The sequence below is a fragment of the Pipistrellus hanaki genome, assembly GCF_964339955.1.
Source record: "Pipistrellus hanaki genome assembly, chromosome: 2".
NCBI classification, from domain to species: Eukaryota; Metazoa; Chordata; class Mammalia; order Chiroptera; family Vespertilionidae; genus Pipistrellus; species Pipistrellus hanaki.
The window spans coordinates 196,667,451-196,684,598 of NC_140504.1; the positions used below are offsets into that span (position 1 = coordinate 196,667,451).

Genomic DNA, 17,148 nt, shown 5'->3' on the forward strand with positions numbered 1-17,148 from the left:
GAGAAAAATGTCAAAATAATGTTTATCATGGCTGAACTCATGGAGGGTATTACGAGAATAACCTCTAGTAAGTCTTATTATTTAATGAGAAATAATACATATATTGCATTTCTTTTCATATTGTGATAATTATCTAATATGTGCTTTTGTAAATTCAAAACATACATCTATTTATTTGTTTGTTTGTTTGTCTGTCTGTCTATCTGTCTGTCTGTCTATCTAGCTATTTATCTATCTACAGAACGAGTGTGTATAGATTACCAAAGGCATCCAGAGCACAAAAAACATTAGGCACGCCCACATTAATGGGTAGATCCAGGATGTGTCTAGTTAATAGATTTTAGGTTCTTTTTATATAGTTCCCAGGGTAACCAGCAGCGGTGAGCATTACTCCTTTCTGCCTGCTTTCCTTAGTGTGCAGTTGCTGAGTTGGAAGGTGTGTGTGGAGCCCTAAGGCATGTCTGTGCATTGCTGTCCGTTTGTTTTAACTAGCCCTGGGGTCCATGGATTCTGGGCTCTGCAGGAGACTGAATTTGTGGTTTTGAAATTGAAGACGTGTTCTTAGGTAGAGCAAGAGACTTGACCTTACCTTTGGATAGTAAATCTTCACCTCAGGATGGATCGGACACATTTGTGTGCTCGGTTTTTTATCCACAGTTAATGGCGTGGAAAGGAGGAGATAAAGCTGTGACATTTGAGAGAACATCTTCTTTCTGGTATGAAGTAAAGTGTGGACTATATTCTGGGAATTAGTATAGTGTGAATTGTGGTCAGTTTTACCTTTCATAAATGATACAATGTTCTAGAACATTTGGTTATCAGTGGTCCCTGTGTTCTTGTTGGAGCAGCCACATGCTCTCTCTGCAGTCCTGGAATTGGAAGAGAGGGAGCCTGAGCGGTGCCAGTAGACACCAGCAGCCTGTCCTCCACAGAATGCCCCCAGCCTGCAGAAGTTACCCTCCTCCTCCTCCTGGGCACCGCGGGGTAGTGTTGTACCGGGAGGGTGGCTGAGCTGGGAAGCCTCTTCGGAAGGCGCTTGTGGACTTATTTCATCTGACTGTAGGGGCTGACTGAAGGCGATATTTTATGCTCTCTAAGCAAAGTGTTTTAGTAATTCTAAATCAAAAGGTCTGTGTTCTGTGCTTTTATATATATTCGTGCTAAGGTTACCTGTTCATTCCTAGCTTTCACTATTAAAAAAGAATATTTTCTCCAATTGTTCCGGGTGGCACTCTGTTCATTAATGTAGTTTAACTGTTTTGCCTCATTTTAAAATAATTTAGACATATTTGTATACAGTGGCCAGAGATACTGAATGGTGAATCAGTAAATTCTTGGTCTGGTTCTTTAGCAACAAAAAAAGGGTTTCGTAATTCCATTGTGTGTGGCCTCCATTCCATCATCATCTAGTGATCTGTCTCATGTTCCACCTCCAGTCGATACATTGCTTTCAGGGTAACAGGAAGGATAAGGAAGAGCTGGCCTCCCTTTTCTGGATTCAGTTTCCAGCAGTGGAATATTGTGCCTGTTCATATATCCCATGGCCAGAATTAGTCACGTGGCCAAGCCAGTCGGACGGGAGGCTGGAAAATCTGAGGGCCGTAGGCCCTGCTAGACATCATCTGCTCTACTGTTAAGGAAGAAGGGAAAGTGAATATTCCCACCTAGCATTCTCTGTACGGAGACTAAAAAACAATTAAGAATATTGATGCCCTGACTGGTTTGGTTCAGTGGACAGAGCATCAGCCTGCGGACTGAAGGGTCCCGGGTTCAATTCCAGTCAGGAATACATGCCCAGGTTGCAGCTATTATAGATTCCCAGTGGGGAACATGCATGAGTCAGCCAATCAATGATTGTCTCTCATCGATGTTTCTATCTCTCTCCCTCTCCCCTCCTCTCTGAAATCAATAAAAATATTTTTAAAAATAAAAAAAAGTATTGAAGGCATATACTTATTTATCTGTTTTTATACCTAGCTCTAATATTATTTATTAGAGGCCTGGTGCACAAATTCATGCACGGGTGGGGTCCCTTGGCCTGGCTGGCAATCAGGGCTTATTGTGGCTTGGGAGGTTGGTTGGCTGCCCTCAGTTGGAGCTGATTGGGGCCATCAGGGTGGGCCAACCAGGGGGAGGTTCCGCAGGAGGTTGGCTTTGGGAGTGCACTGACCACCAGGGATCAGCTCCTGCGTTGAGCATCTGCTCCCTGGTGGTCAGTGTACGTCATAGTGGCCAGTCGACCTGTCGTTTTAATCTCCACTTGAGGATATATTTTTTATTGATTTTCGAGAGAGAGGAAAGGTGAGAAACATGGATCTGTTGCCTCCTGTATGCACCCAAGTCAAGGATCAAACCCACAACCTAAGTATGTGCCCAGACTGGGAATTGAAACCTTGACTTTTTGGTGCACAGGATGACGCTCCAACCAAGTGAGCAACCTGGCCGGGGCAGGAAGGACAGTGTTTTTATATTCAGTATATTAGCACTTAGCTGGCACATAGGTGGTGCCCATAAGTCCCTGTGTGAATGTTTTATGAGTTTTTGGTTCTGTTCCTTGTAGACTGTATTTCCATTTTTTAGCTTTATTGTAATCTTGACAAGATTTGCCTGTTGCTAGTTCACTTAAAATGGAGAAGCCTTAATCTCCCCCACCCCTCAATTCTGATTCATTCCGACTCAGCAGATGTTCAGAATTGATTTTTCCAAGGTATGATTTACAAAAAACAAAACTCTCGTTAAGAGTTACATTGGCCCAGAGCAGCTGCACTCATTTGTTGAAGTGTGTTGAATACAGTTTTGTATAGAAAGCATCCGGGGCATCTTATGGCCCAAATAATTAACAAAATCTCTGATCTCATTTTAGAAATCAAGAGGCATTTAGATACTTTAAATACTGCTCCCTTGCTCAGATCTTTGCTGATTTTGATTCTAAAAGTGACAGTGGATGGCAGATTACCAGACAAGATCCCATCTACCCCGACTCTCCCACTCAAATACTTTTTAGCCTGAGAATGATGTATATGTGATGAAGCAAAATTACTACATGTCGATTCTTAAGGAGACTGATAATCAGAAATTGTTGTGTGGGTGGAATTATTTTTTTCCAAATACCTGTGAATATTTATAAATGACATTTATAATTCATAGTTGGCTGAAGATCCTTAATGAAAATCTGAGGTCCCAGTATTTATTCAGTCATGTGAAAGTGACTAGATATTTTTAATTCTTAAAATATCTATTGTCTTTGATTTTAATTTTAAAAGAAATGCTTGGCCAAACAACAGTCCGTACAACACTGAGAACCAAATGGAACAGTGATGACTTAAGGAGGACCAGAGGGAAGGGGTATGGGTAGGAGAAGAGAGTCAGGGAATAGCTTTCATGTGCCCTGAGAAATTTCTCTAAATTAAAGCATGTGATTTAATGTGAAGCCCACTGAACCTGTAATAGACTTTGAATAGCTAGTAGAATTTAATGAGGTATGGTAGATGCCAGCTGCAGTATTATTAGTGTTTTATTAATCATCTGGTAACATAAAATCACCATCTTCTATGTGTATAACTTTGTGCAAGATATTTTGTGGAGGTGAGGAAGAGCAAGTTACAGAAATAGGATTCTAGTTCTTGATTCTTACTCATTTTAAAGGATGAAGTTACATCATTCAAGAAATGTTCTGGCGATAGTAACGGGGTGGGCAGATACCAGCTGAATAGGACAGGTTGTCAGGTGGTGACACTGAGGAAGACACGAGGACCATAGGCACGCTGGCCTGTGTCTTGGAGGTTGGCAGAATTACAGTGGGACCAGCAGTGGAAGCACATCTCTAACAGCCAACAGCATGAGCATTTCATGGGCTGGGCGTGAGGGGGGGGAGTGTGCTTATAGGAGAATCAGAAACCAGCCGAGCAGATACCGAATACCAAACTGATAAAAGGCATGGAAAGACTAGTGGTTTTCCTTTCCTTTCTTATTTTTGTGTGAATTGCAGTCTGTCTGTGATCCTGGTTGGTGTATAGTTTTGAGGTAGCAATTAAGGATGCTTTCCTTATTATTATTTAGGTCTTGATTTTGTAAGTTTCTCTTACAGTACTTTGTTGTATGCCTTTTCTCCTTTCAGCATCTCTTTCACAGCTGTGTGGATACTTAGGTGAAAGATTAATCGCTCAAGAAGAAAAATCACTCATGGGATTGTAATATTGTCTGATAAATAAAACTCAGGAGTAAATTTCTGTTTAACAGAATGTCAGTCTCAGAAGTTATTCAGTACAGTATTTAGTAATATGTGCTGTATGCCTTCATTGTATATCTAAATCCATATGCTAAGTTTAGCCTACTTTTATTTATTTATTATTTATTTTTATTTTTGTTAATCTTCACCCAAGGATATTTTTTTCCATTGGTTTTCAATAGAGAGTGGAAGGGAGGGGAAGAGAGAGAGAGAGAGAGAGAGAGAGAGAAACATCTCACATCAATTGGTAGCCTCCCGCATGCGCCCCAACTGGGGCCAGAAATTGAGCCTGCAACCCAGGTACCTGCCCTTGACTGAAATCAAACCTGAGACCCTTCAATAAGTGGGCTGGTACTCTAAATCATGTAGCCAAACCAGCTAGGGCTACCCTACTTTAAAAAATATATATATTTTATTGATTTTTTTATAGAGAGGAAGGGAGAGGGATAGAAAGCTAGAAACATCGATGAGAGAGAAACATCGACCAGCTGCCTCCTGCACACTCCCCACCGGGGATGTGACAGCAACCAATGTATATGCCGTTGACCGTAATCGAACCTGGGACCTTTCAGTCCACAGATCGACGCTCTACCACTGAGCCAAACCCGTTTTGGTGGGCTAGCCTACTTTTAATAAATTTCACTTAATGTTTGCACTGTGACTGATTTGAAATATTTAAGGAAATCACCTAATAGTATGTAAGAAATATATATATATATATATATATATATATATATATATATATATATATATATATGAATATGTATATGTATATATATAGCAGAAAGTTTTAATCTTTAGTTTTGCTAGCTTAAAAAATCCATAATAATTTAGCATCTGTTCAGACTGACAATTTTATTTTCTCTGCTTTTAGTTATAATTTAAGTACTAACATTCTGGAAAGTTGGTAGTAAATATTTGGGAAGAAATAGTAAATGAATATCTACATTGATCTTATAAGAAAGGTTTACAAAATGTATATATGCTTATAAAATACAAAAAAACTAATTGGTGTGGAAATTTTGTAGCTTGATGCTTGCACTGTGGAATAGTTGCTTTTACAAAATTGAGAACTGCAGACAAAAATTAAGTGTCATTAATTTCATTGAACAGAAATATGTTCCATTTACTGTACAATCTGGAGCCAGGCTTGAATGAGTTTAAATAGATGAAATCTAAATTATACTGACAGTCCATTAAACAGTAGCAGAAAACCCGTAAGGAAAATGGATTCACTATGATACCAGCTTATAACAGAATCATTTGCCAAACAAGAATGATAGCCAGGCATCGCGGGCTCTCCTGTGGATTGCCAGCGAGCGCTGCAAATTGGCTGAGCCGTTTACTGTGCAGCCCAGGCTCCCGGCTCATTGTTTCCTGAACGGGGGCGAGCAGTGCTGCTTGAAATCTGCTCCGCGGGATGTGACACCAGCAGATCAGACGTGCAATTTGTGGGTTGTCAGCCATGTGGGGCGAGTAGAGCCTGCACGCCAGCCTGCTGTCCCTGGCGATGTTTGGCCTGTGAACGCCGGGCGGAGTGTTAGCGGTGTTTGCGTTTTCTCCACGTTGGTTTCCTAGGTGTAAGCATTTCAGTCACGTTCCAGTTGTAATCTTGTGTGTTACGGGCCTGTCGGCATTTCCATTTAAGCATCCTCTGCCTAACGGGCTTGATGGCAGGATTTACTTATTTTTTTATAGGGCTCACTGAATCGAGAGTTGGGTTGTTACCTGTCTTCTCGGGCGTTACAGTGGTAGTTACGGAGGGAAGCAAGAGTGCGAGCTGTCTAGAATTTCCTTTCCTTGTGTCTCTAGTGTCTAAGCCACTTGGCTTCATGGGGCAGGTGGCCATCACTGATTTTTAAAACAGATTCCTCCCACCCTTCAGTCCCCTGTGTTCCTATGGCATCTGAGCGCTATACACACCATGATTAGAATGATTACTGGAGTCTGGGTGTTAGACTGGTTAGAATCCTTTCTCCTAATAGGGATCCCTATAGGTTACAGGGAGAGCTTTTTAAGGAGCATTTTCAGAATAAAATGTGATGAGAGGGTGCTGCCAGTGCCAGACCATGGCTAACATCTAGCATATCAGCATAGCTAATAAGATTGCTACCGCTGGCAGGATGATCTTGCTTTTTCATATTTGACATAGTTTTCAAGTCCATGTAGTATATGATTGATTTGGGAAGGTCTTGCTACAGCATTTCTTCCAAAATACCAGCATAACTTCTTCAAGTTAGAAAGGTGTCTTGGCTCAGTCTAAGCTTTTGAGGACAAAAGAGAAATGTGGGAAATTTAAACAAAAATCCCTTTGTTTGTTATGGCCTGCTCACCCCCTCCCCCACCACTCACATTTGGTTTTTCTCATAATTTAATTCTCGGTTAGCATAGTAATTCCCTGTCAGCAATGCGGATAAAGGCAGATCAGTGTTAGCTAGCAGCAGATAGTGCTCTGCTTTTAGACAGAAGCCAGTGTGAGCTTTTCAGTATTAGGAGGGAATCTGAAGACATTTGAATACATGGGATTGAATTTTCATGATGTTTAAAAAGGAAGGCACCAAAGAGATATGCTATCTGAGACCTCTTTTCCACTGAGGTTAGACTATTCAGGAACAGCCCATTTTGGTGACCTTTTCCAGGCTCAGAACATAGGGTGAGGGTGAGGACAGAGGCTTTACTTACTGAATGGCCGTTTCCTTTTCCCTTTCCCATTCTCCATCATCCCGCACTGTGAGCATCCCTTCCTCACAAAGAACCTAGCAGAAAACTAAAAGTGGGCCATCCTGCAATTGAGTGATCTCTCAAAGAAATACTCACTAGAAAACATCATTGTTTATTTTTATATTGATAGAGCAGAGCGGCTTTCTTGCTAGGATCTTGTATAACTTCTTTTTGATTGCACATTTTGGTTCAGTTTACTTGTTCTTCACATAGTTTATGAGTGTTTACCATGTAGATTATTATTTACTGAGGTGAGGGGTGATGCGTTTGACTGTTGTACAGATGGGGAGGCTGGAGGTGAGAGCTCTGCTAGAGGCATGTAGCATTATGGAGTGATTTGGATGTCAATCCATGTTTCTAGCATGTGCATATGTACATATACTCCTTCTTGGATGCTGGAAAATTGGAGCATGCAGTTTACCTAGTGAGATACCTGTCTGTGCAGTTTCTATTCTGCACTATTAGACCAGCCTGCTGTTGCCTCATTGGATGGTTCAGTGTGCAGGTTGGAGGTGTCCTTGTAAGAGAACTGGAAGGTGGAAGAGCAGTCCAGTCCTGAGGGTCAGCCTCCATGTCCAGCACTCTGCCCCCCGCTGGCTCTCTGTAAAATTTGTGAGGAGGTCTTTGTTCATGCATGCTCTTTACAGCTGTTGGGAATTACATGAGAGTGGCACTGGCCATGCTTTGCAAAGGATGAGGAGGTATTTCGAAGGTGAGCAGGCAGAAGGGCGGGCATTGTGGGGAGGGGAGTTCTCTAGGGACGCACTGTGGCTAGCACTGCCCGGCCAGGCTTACTGCTGGCTCAGCGTGGGAAGTCCGCGCCGCCGTGCGGGTGAGGAGGCTGTCAGGAAAGATGCTGACAGCTCCTTTGTGCTTCAGGATTACAAACTGCCTGGAGCTCCAGGCTGTGGTGTTTACCCTTGAGAGGACTGTGTTCTTGCTCTGTTTCAGCAATTTTTTTTCTTATTATTAATTAAAAGCCCCATTTTAATTTGTATTGAATTTTTGGGGTGACCTTGGTTAATAAAATGATGTAGGTTTCAGGGGTAACTGAAACACGAAGTTTTTGTATTGTGTGTTCACCACCCCAAGTAAAGTCTCCTTCCACCACTATTTTTCCTGCCTTTACTCTCTTCTACCCCCATCCCCATTTCAGTGATTTTCAACCTTTTTCATCTCATAGCACACATGAACTAATTACTAAAATTCTGTGACACACCAAAAAATAACCTGATCTAACAAAAAAAGGTATTATTTTGTTTCATTCACATTACATGGCTATTGTGTTGGCTGTTGTCATTTTTTAATTTGACAGTCTAAGTGGAAAGAGGTCAGTGCCCTGACTAAATAGTCAATTATTGCGTGTTTTAAAAATTCTTGTGGCACCCCAGTGTGCCTCTTGTGGCACCTGTGTGCCTCTTGTGGCACCTGTGCCTCTTGTGGCACCCCGCTTGAAAATCACTGCTCTATTTCTGCTGATTTGCTGAGTGTTGAGAAAGTAGGGCTTTATTTGCCTTGAGAATTTGCCTTTACGTTTTGGCTGACTGCCTTCCTCAGCTGAGCATATGCTCTGTTGTTTGCAGATGGTACAATGGATTCTTGGACACAAAGCTGAGTTGAGGTTTTGCAAAACAGCCAGAAACACCCCTGTTCAGTGTCATTGCCCAAATCATGGATGCAGGATTTGAGGTCATTTAATCGTGGGATCCATTCCCAGGCAGAGGCTAGGTGTTAGAGAAGTCTTAACTTAGACCCATGGTTTCATTTACACACACCCCTATAAAGACAAAAATTAGTTATCATGTGTTGTTTTGGCATAATTGATATAGATGGTGATAGCCTCTTATTTTTCTAGCCCATTTCAGGCTTGCTGATTTTAAGATTTAAAAAAATATATACATGTATATGTATTTGCCCTACAGCAGCTGTTAGCTCAATCTGATAAATATACATTTTCGTATGGGTAATTTTGGAAGTGTGCATTATGCACTTAATGCATTGCATCAGCTTTGCTCTGTTCTAGCAGAACTGCTAGCTTTCTGATTTTTTTTTAAAGCTCGTTATATATATTTATATTAAAAAAAAAAAGGTGTTGGCAGTGCTTGTGTTGATCAGGGTGGATTTTCAGGTTGAGGATAATTGAGATCTGCTCAGACAATCCATGCACTCATAAATTGCATGAAAATTTTTAGAAAATAATTTTGGCTTTAAGCGATTACTGGGCATATAATCCAACTGAAATTTTAACATTGCTCTTAATTTGAGTTCTCATCTTTCCCTTTCCAAATAAACAGCTTTATTTGGTGGCTAGCTATAGACATCTATATAAAGCTGTTTTCTTAAATAACTGCTTGATTAATGAGATAAGGGGAATATTTCTTATAAGTATTTGGCCTTATTTTGTTTTGAAAAATCATTAAGAGGACTAAGTAGATTTGTGTGTGTGAGACTTAAATTCCAAAATGTTTTTTAGAATATATTCTCTTTTAGTTGGATCACCCTAATTTTTATGGGTTATAAAGAAAAGTTATAGAGATCACTTAATACAGTACAGATTGCTAGCATTGGGCATTGGACTCCGATGTGAATTTATAGCGTTGGATCAATTTGGGTTGCTATGGTAACTTATTTATTTTCTTATTTATTTATTTTTAAAATCACTCTTTTGCTTTAGAAGCAAAGCCAAAAATTTAAAAATATATATTTTTATTGATTTCAGAGAGAAGTGAGAGAGAGATAGAATCACTAATGATGAGAAAGCATCATTAGTTGGTTGCCTCCTTGCACGCCTCCTTCTGGGGATTGAGCCTGCAACCTGGGCATGTGCCCTTGACTGGAATCCAATCCAGGACCTTTCAGTCCGCAGGCGGATGCTCTGTGTACTGAGCCAAATTGGCTAGGGCCCACTTATTTTTGTTGTTCCTTCATAACTGTAATTTTGCTACTGTTAATGAATCTTAATGTAAATATCTGTGTTTCCCGATGGTCTTAGGCTCTACAGCAGTGGTTCTCAACCTGTGGGTCGCTATGGAGCCTAAGACCATCGGAAAACAGATATTTACATTACAATTTATTAAAAGTAGCAAAATTACAGTTATGAAGGAGCAACAAAAATAGTTTTATGATTGGCGGTCACCACAATTTGAGGATCTGTATTAACGGGTCGCAGCATTAGAAAGGTTGAGAACCACTGGTTTAAGCAAAGGGATGTCATCTGTATATTGTGTTTTGTGTTTACCACCTCAAGTCAAGTCTCCTTCCATCACCGTTTTCCTCCCTTTCTCTCTCTTATTCTCCTCCCCCCACCCCTCCCATCTCAGTGAGGACTGTCTTCATGGTTGGCCCTTATTCCCATCTCTAAAGTTACATCCCGGTGTGCTTACGGGTAATCATTTTCCTGAATGTAACTTAGCAGTGAGAAATGAGAGAATATAGGTTCTCTCCTTTTTTTCCCCCTGGAAATTGTTTTTCCATACTACAAATTAATAACTGCTTTATGTCTCAGTAAGAGGGCTTATAGTAATAATGATTCTATTGATTATGAAAAGTGTATGTAGAGCTTTTCTTTATATAAAAAGAACAAAGTTGCCCATAGTTTTCATTGTCTAAGCATCTGTCATATTGACTGCCAGACACCAGTTCTTGGTGGTTGCAGAGAACACTAAAGTGAGTAAGTTTCTCTGAGCTCAAAGCTCAAACATAGTAATGTGGACAGTGCAGACCATCTGACTGCCAAATAACTGAACAAACAGGCAACGTAAATTGTTAATTTTATGTAAAAGAAAGGAGATGTTTCTTTATAGAGGAGCCATGAGAATTCACTGCTGCTGGCGGTAACTCGTTATAAGGTTGCAGGTGCTGGCAGAATGAAGGAGTGAAAAGGGTTTGGCATGAATGGAGGAATGGAGGTAGTGGTCTTGATTTTTCTTTTGGTAGAATGCAGCCTAGTGGAAGATGAGATGTGGTCTACGTGGTATGGGATCAGACTATAGAAAATGGAAAATTTTTGTTATGTGGGCTTTAAGAACGGGCAAGTCATTAGTTAAGAAAGTGACCTATTAATTTTGAAGCCAGTGAATAGTAGCTAGGTATGACTGTTCTGTTAGAAATAGGAAGAAGAGGGCATATACACTGCCATTTGTGGTCAGGGTGAGTGGGACGAGTAAATAATTGCTATCTAGAGATTTGACATACTGGTACAATAGGGATTGGAACACAGAAATAAGATCCTGGGGTGTTCCAAAATTGTGCAAATTGGAGCTATAGGAATGGATTTCTGCTGTGTGTGTTTTTAATGTTTTTATTGATTTTTAGAGAAAGAGGAAGAGAGATAGAGAGAGAGATAGAAACATCGATGAGAGAAACATCCATCATCGATTGGCTGTCTCCTGCACGCCCCCACTGCAGATCGAGCCCACAATCAGAGCATGTGCCCTGATGAGAAATTGAACCTGTCACCTCTTGGTGCATGGGATGATGCTCAATCCACTGAGTCACCCCAACTGGGTGGATTTCTTCTGTTTTTACTTAAGTACCAAGTTAGAGGTAGGAAGAGAGAGATGTGCCTTAGTGGGAAGAGTTCTCTTGTTTCTTATGTCAATAAGCATGTTAAATGGATGTTGCCTGAATGTTGAACAGAGTTATTTAGCATCCTGGATTCTGGAACAGGCTAGAAAAACTTGGTCAACAGTTCATTCATACATACAGATTGATTCTTTGTTGTTGAGTCTACATCTGAGTAGAGAAATCAGTTGGGTACTTGTGGATGCCTGAATGAGTCCTCTTTCTGGAATGGCTTTGGACTACAAAAATTCTGATGTCTTCAGAAAGTTTTTTGTAAGGAAGTGTCCTTTATTGAGGACTTTCTTCGTGATCTATCTCTTAATGGTCTGCTAACACTTGTGGTGGGACTGGACTATCTACTGGATAAATGGCTCCAAATCGTTGCTCCTTTGCTATTTCTTGACTCTTAACATGTATGAAATGAGGCAGTAGAAGAATCTGCTTGAGTTCTCAAGGATCTGAGTTATTCTGAGACATCTACATTATGAGGGGTCAACAGGAAAGATAAAATCAAGGACATTTTAAATGTGGGCATTACGGCCACTCTCTAGAAAACTTGATTGCCTATAGATGCTTTTACTTCCCAGTAAATAATACATGGCCTTCTTATCCTAAACTTAGAGTGATGTTGGATTGTAATGTGAAGAGTTTTTATATTTCTTTATAACCCTTGCTTCCTTTAATATCGCTGCTTTTTATAAAAACTATATCTCAACTTGCTATTTTATTTATTTTTCTTTATTGATCAAGATTTACATATGTGTCCTTAACTCCCCATTGCTCTCTCCCCCCCCCCCCCCCCCCCCCCCCCCGTGTCTATGTTCATTGGTTAGGCTTATATGCAATGCATACAGTCCTTTGGTTGATCTCTTGCACTTACCCACACCCTCCCCTACCTTCCCTCTGAGGTTTGACGATCTGATCAAATGATTCTCTGTCTCTGGATCTGTTTTTGTTCATCAGTTTATGTTGTTCATCAGCTTGCCGTTTAAAAAGCAGCCTGCAGACTGCAGCAGTTGAGAGCACCAAACATAATTATTCAGCCCCTGCCCGGTCAGGTGCTGTGTAAGAAAGTGCTCTTCTTCCAGAGGAAAACGCAATTTGGTTGACTTCATTCCATCTCTGATTGGCTGCCTTGCTTCTCTCTACAATTAGAAAGTAAAGTGTGTTTACTTTTTGTTCTCTTTCTTGGTTTAAGTGAAAAGTTCATTATAATGGCATGTTCAAGCTAGTCGCCTTTACATTTCACTTCTTTCCTCACAAAATAATAATTGAAAATAAAATATTAGGACTTGGTCAAGCCTTTCTCTTTGTGACGACGAGGCATCTATTGAATAAGTTATTCAGGATTTTGTCTTGGTAGCAAGATATTCAGGTTTTGTCTTGGTGGGTAAATTAGAGCAAGTACCTTCAACTGAATGTGGATAATCCCATGGGTTTCCTCCTCCCCCTTCTGTAGGGACCCTGAAAACAGTAATTGAGGCTTTATCAAGTTCTTTAAATTAACAGAAAAGTGGTAAAAAAAAAAAAAAAAAGAAAAAAGAAAAAAAGAAAAGAAAAAAAACCCAAGGGCTGTTTCCCTTTAGCTTGAAATTATTAGTAATTTAATATTACCTTTGAGAAAAAATTTTTTTCTAAAATGTATGTGCTTTGTCATTTATTTATGTATGCAGTGGCTTTATGAGTCCTGTCTTTGTTCCCTTAAAGGTAAATGCCATTGTTTTAAATTTTTCTTTTTCTTTTAAAGACTGTGTGTACATCGAGAGTCGGAGACCAAACACACCGTATTTCATCTGTAGCATTCAAGACTTCAAACTGGTAAGCATTTTTCTCACGTGCTCCTGATTCTCCTCTGGACCTTCTCCTTTTCCAGTTCCTTTGGCTGTCTCATGATTGCGTGTCTCTCGTATTGACTTGATAACCAGTTTACCTTCTGAGTGCTTACGCTCCCTGGTGGCTGTAGCACTCACATAAGGCAGCCACCAGCTTTATCTTCCTACTTAGATTTTCAGAGCTCATATTGTAAATAACGTGTGTAAAGTTTCTTCCTTCCATAGGGGTTTCACATAAATTTCCGATATTCCTTTGAGTTCCTGAAGTAGTTTGTTTCTTAGCCGTTGGGAAGATCCTGAAGCAAAGTAAATTTGGGATTTGATGGTTGGAAAAGAATGTAAATTGGCCAGAGTCTGGTTTTGGTGGTGACCATAACTAATTTACTTAGATATTTTAGTGAGAATGGAGTGTTCTTGAATCTTTTTGGGGGTCCCCCAGTAGTGGGGGCTGGAAGTCTGGCTCGGGGTGGTATAGCTATAGCACTTTCTCAATAAAAACTTTCTCTAGGCCCATGAGTATTGATGTTGCCCACTATGATCTCTGTTTCCGAGCAGCGGTCCCCACACTAGGGGTTTTAGACCCTGGATATCTGTAGAGATTTTCAAAGGTGTGCAAGCGAACATTCTCAGTCTTAAATAAGTGCACCTCACACACCTGTGCAACTGCTTTTCAATGTATTAATATGCTGCTGTGGTTTTTAAATTTACTTATTTAATGATAATATGCACTGAAGAATCCCTGTATGTTAGGTATTTTCCTCAAAAAAAGCAATTGATAAGTGAAATACTACTGAAGTACTGATACTTGGGGATCTTTTGAAACATTTAGGTCTTAAAAAGGGATCCCTCTACCAGAAGGGTTGTGACCACTTTGTAGTTTTAGGTGTAGAGAAATCCTAATCCTGATTTGTAGAGATTTTATCAGTGTCTGTGACTGTCCTTATTTCAGAAACCCTTTGAAACGTTTGACAATTCATTGTATGTGATATTTCAGTCTAAGGAAAAGTAATGCAGTAGTCTGAAGAGATCTTTAACTCTGCATCTTCTTTGTTTCTAATGGCCTCAGATATCTAGTTAGTATATTCCAATCTAGTTAACAAGTGCATGCCATTTATTTTTCTTTATTAAAAAATTACTGCATGTGCAGTACATGCTTACTGTTACAAAAGAAAGTCAAATGTGCTATTTACTTCTGAGGATTATACTTGGTAAACTGCTTTCAACTTCCTTGCTTGTTTTGCAAGATGGCTTTGCAGTTTAATCTTGCAAAAATCAAATGTTTTTTATTCAGATTTTATGTCAACACAAAGTTTTATCATTTTAGAGTCTTTGTTATTTGTTGCATGTTTCCTTCCATGTGTTTTTTACAGAAGCTACACTGGAATCTGGGCGGGGGCCTTGCTTCCTGGAGTTTTGTCTGCCAGTGGCTGCGGCTGCTGCCCTTTTTCTGGCCACTGTCTGTGTGTGATGTTCACCCAACGCAATAGCAGTGCGCCACGGAAAAGATGCAGCTGTGAAATGAAATGCAGAGGTTTTTCTCTTACCTATTAGAACCGAAGCCCCTTTGTACAGTGTGTGCACTTTAGCCGGTGCCTTCGTGTTTGAACAGCGTTGCTTATGAAATGCTGATTATAATGTGATATTCCAGGGCGGAGGTTCCTGCTGAGTTATAGTAATTGCTCAGGGTATTAACAGCAATAAAAGCTGAAGCTTCTGCTGTCAGCATTGGGCTAGTACAACACATTAACGCTGTGTGCACAAGCAGTGTGGGAAGAGGGTAGGGTGCAGTATGTTAGGTACCTTTTTCTAAATCACACACTGCTATGCCTTATGGTTTTTTTGTTTTTTGTTTGTTTGTTATTTAGTTCTGTATTCAGCACACATCATAGTTATGTAAAAATAACAGTAATATTGAAATATTTACTACTGAAAGAAATGTAGTTATTGTCTGGATATCTGCTTTCTTCTTTCCTTTTTCAGTACTATTTATAAAAAGGTAACCCAATAGAGGAGAATAATTATAGGTTGTTTTTTTTTTCTTCTTCAGCTTACCCAAGCTATAAGGGGAAAGGATGAACAGAAGGAAATACGCTTTATTTTTCCTCTGCAAGATTTTAAACAAAAGAAATTGGAGTTGGTTTTGCCCACAGGAAATACCATGCGTGACAAGTGGAGCGATGGAAAACAAAAGCCAATAGCTTTGGAATATTGTTGGTTATTTTATCTCTATTTGTTTGCGGGTGTAACTAAAATGTGTTTCTTTGTTTACACCACTGGTTAGAATTAATCCTTTTACCACTGCGAGTTTTGAATGTAGGTATGTTTGGGTAACTAAAAAGAATTGGGCGCATGCCCTTAGCTAAGAGCACAGTGTTAAACGTGTCAGAGGCTAATGGGTTGAGAAGTGGACTTAGACAGCTACCACCTGTCACCAGCACGATGCAGTGTATTGAACTGAGGATCCTGGGTAAGAAGGGTCTTTGGATTTTATGCCCTGATTGTCTTCCCACAGATTCTGAGTCCATGATACGAAACACAGCTGCTTCTGTTGACCAGGTTTACATCTGTTGTCCTGGTAAACTATCAAACAGTGCCCCTTTCACTCAGACATGTCCCTATTGGGGTGACAGGTTATATGGGGATGGGATCAGTGGCTCCCATTTTATTAACACTTACCCATCAAAACACATCCATAGGCCTCTCTGTCCTACAGTGCTAGGTATATTGAGGACCTGCCCTTTCACGGGTAGGTGAAAGCTGTGTCACAAAAAATTGAGTTCCTAACAGAACTGAGGGTTTGGAAGTAGCATTTTCAAGGGAAGGGAACTGTGTATTCTATTCGGAAGCTTTTATTCTCTTAGGAAGTGTTCTAGATGGGCTTATTTACAGATGGGGAGACCTGGGTTTATTGACTACAGTGGCAAAAGTATCTGCGGAATATGTGAAAGGCAGAGGCATGAGAGCAGGAGAGGTCAAGTTGAATATGGATAGTGTATGCTTAGAATAAGCAGGAAGAAAGAGGGATCATCAGATAAGGCAGCTTTACACCTTAGGTTTCTGAACTAAATGTTAAATCAGTTGGCAAAATCTTTAGCTGTTTGAGAGAACAGTGATGTGGAATGGCAATCTGTGATCTTTGTGGGCTGGCTTGAAAGGATGACTGAGAGACTGAGGAGCTGGCAGGGAGGGCAAAGTCAAGAATTGCCTCAATGAGAGAGGGTTGGGCAGGCATAAGCAGGGCATCGGAGGCTGATGTGAGGGGGCAGGACCAGGGAGAGCAGAGGATTGGACGCAGCAGAGCTGAGGGGGAGAGTGCACGCCTCCCTGCGCTCTCCCGATGCTGCTTCCAGCGGAGCCAGAGTTCCGCCCAGTGACGGCCTCTCCTTGGCCAGTTTGAGCTGATCTCCAGGAATTGCCCCTGCCAGAGCCTACCGTGCCACCCTCAACCCTTTCTCCTGCTGCACTCCAGAGCTTTGCTGGTCACCGTGGGACTTGGTTTCTTTGAGAATGTTGTTTTTGAATGAGTCGGTATCACCAAGGAGCTTTATATCCCAGAGCGCAAATAAGAATGCTTTGGGTTGTAATCAGGGCCTTTGACAAGCCTTTATTGAAAACTTGCTTTGTGTTCTCTGCCCGGTGCAGCATCATAATGGGGCTGAAGGATGTGAGATCTATTGTAGTTCCTTCCCTCTGTGAGGGCGGGTTCTAAGGCAGGCAACGGTGGCATTTCGGGATATCACTCCTCTTTGGAGAACACCGAATAGGATTGATGTGGGGGAAGACATTCACTTTTTGTCCCCAAAG

At 40.7% G+C, this 17,148-nt stretch overlaps 1 protein-coding gene across 2 annotated transcripts in view; it reads left to right on the forward strand.

Moving 5' to 3' along the window:
* Nucleotides 1–17,148, forward strand: part of RERE (arginine-glutamic acid dipeptide repeats) — a 350,056-nt gene that overhangs the window by 135,760 nt on the left and 197,148 nt on the right. For both annotated transcript variants that reach the window (XM_084875723.1, XM_084875724.1), the window contains exon 3: nt 13,260–13,330. In XM_084875723.1, the coding sequence (XP_084731849.1) occupies nt 13,260–13,330 (71 nt within the window). The remainder of the gene's footprint in view (nt 1–13,259; nt 13,331–17,148) is intronic.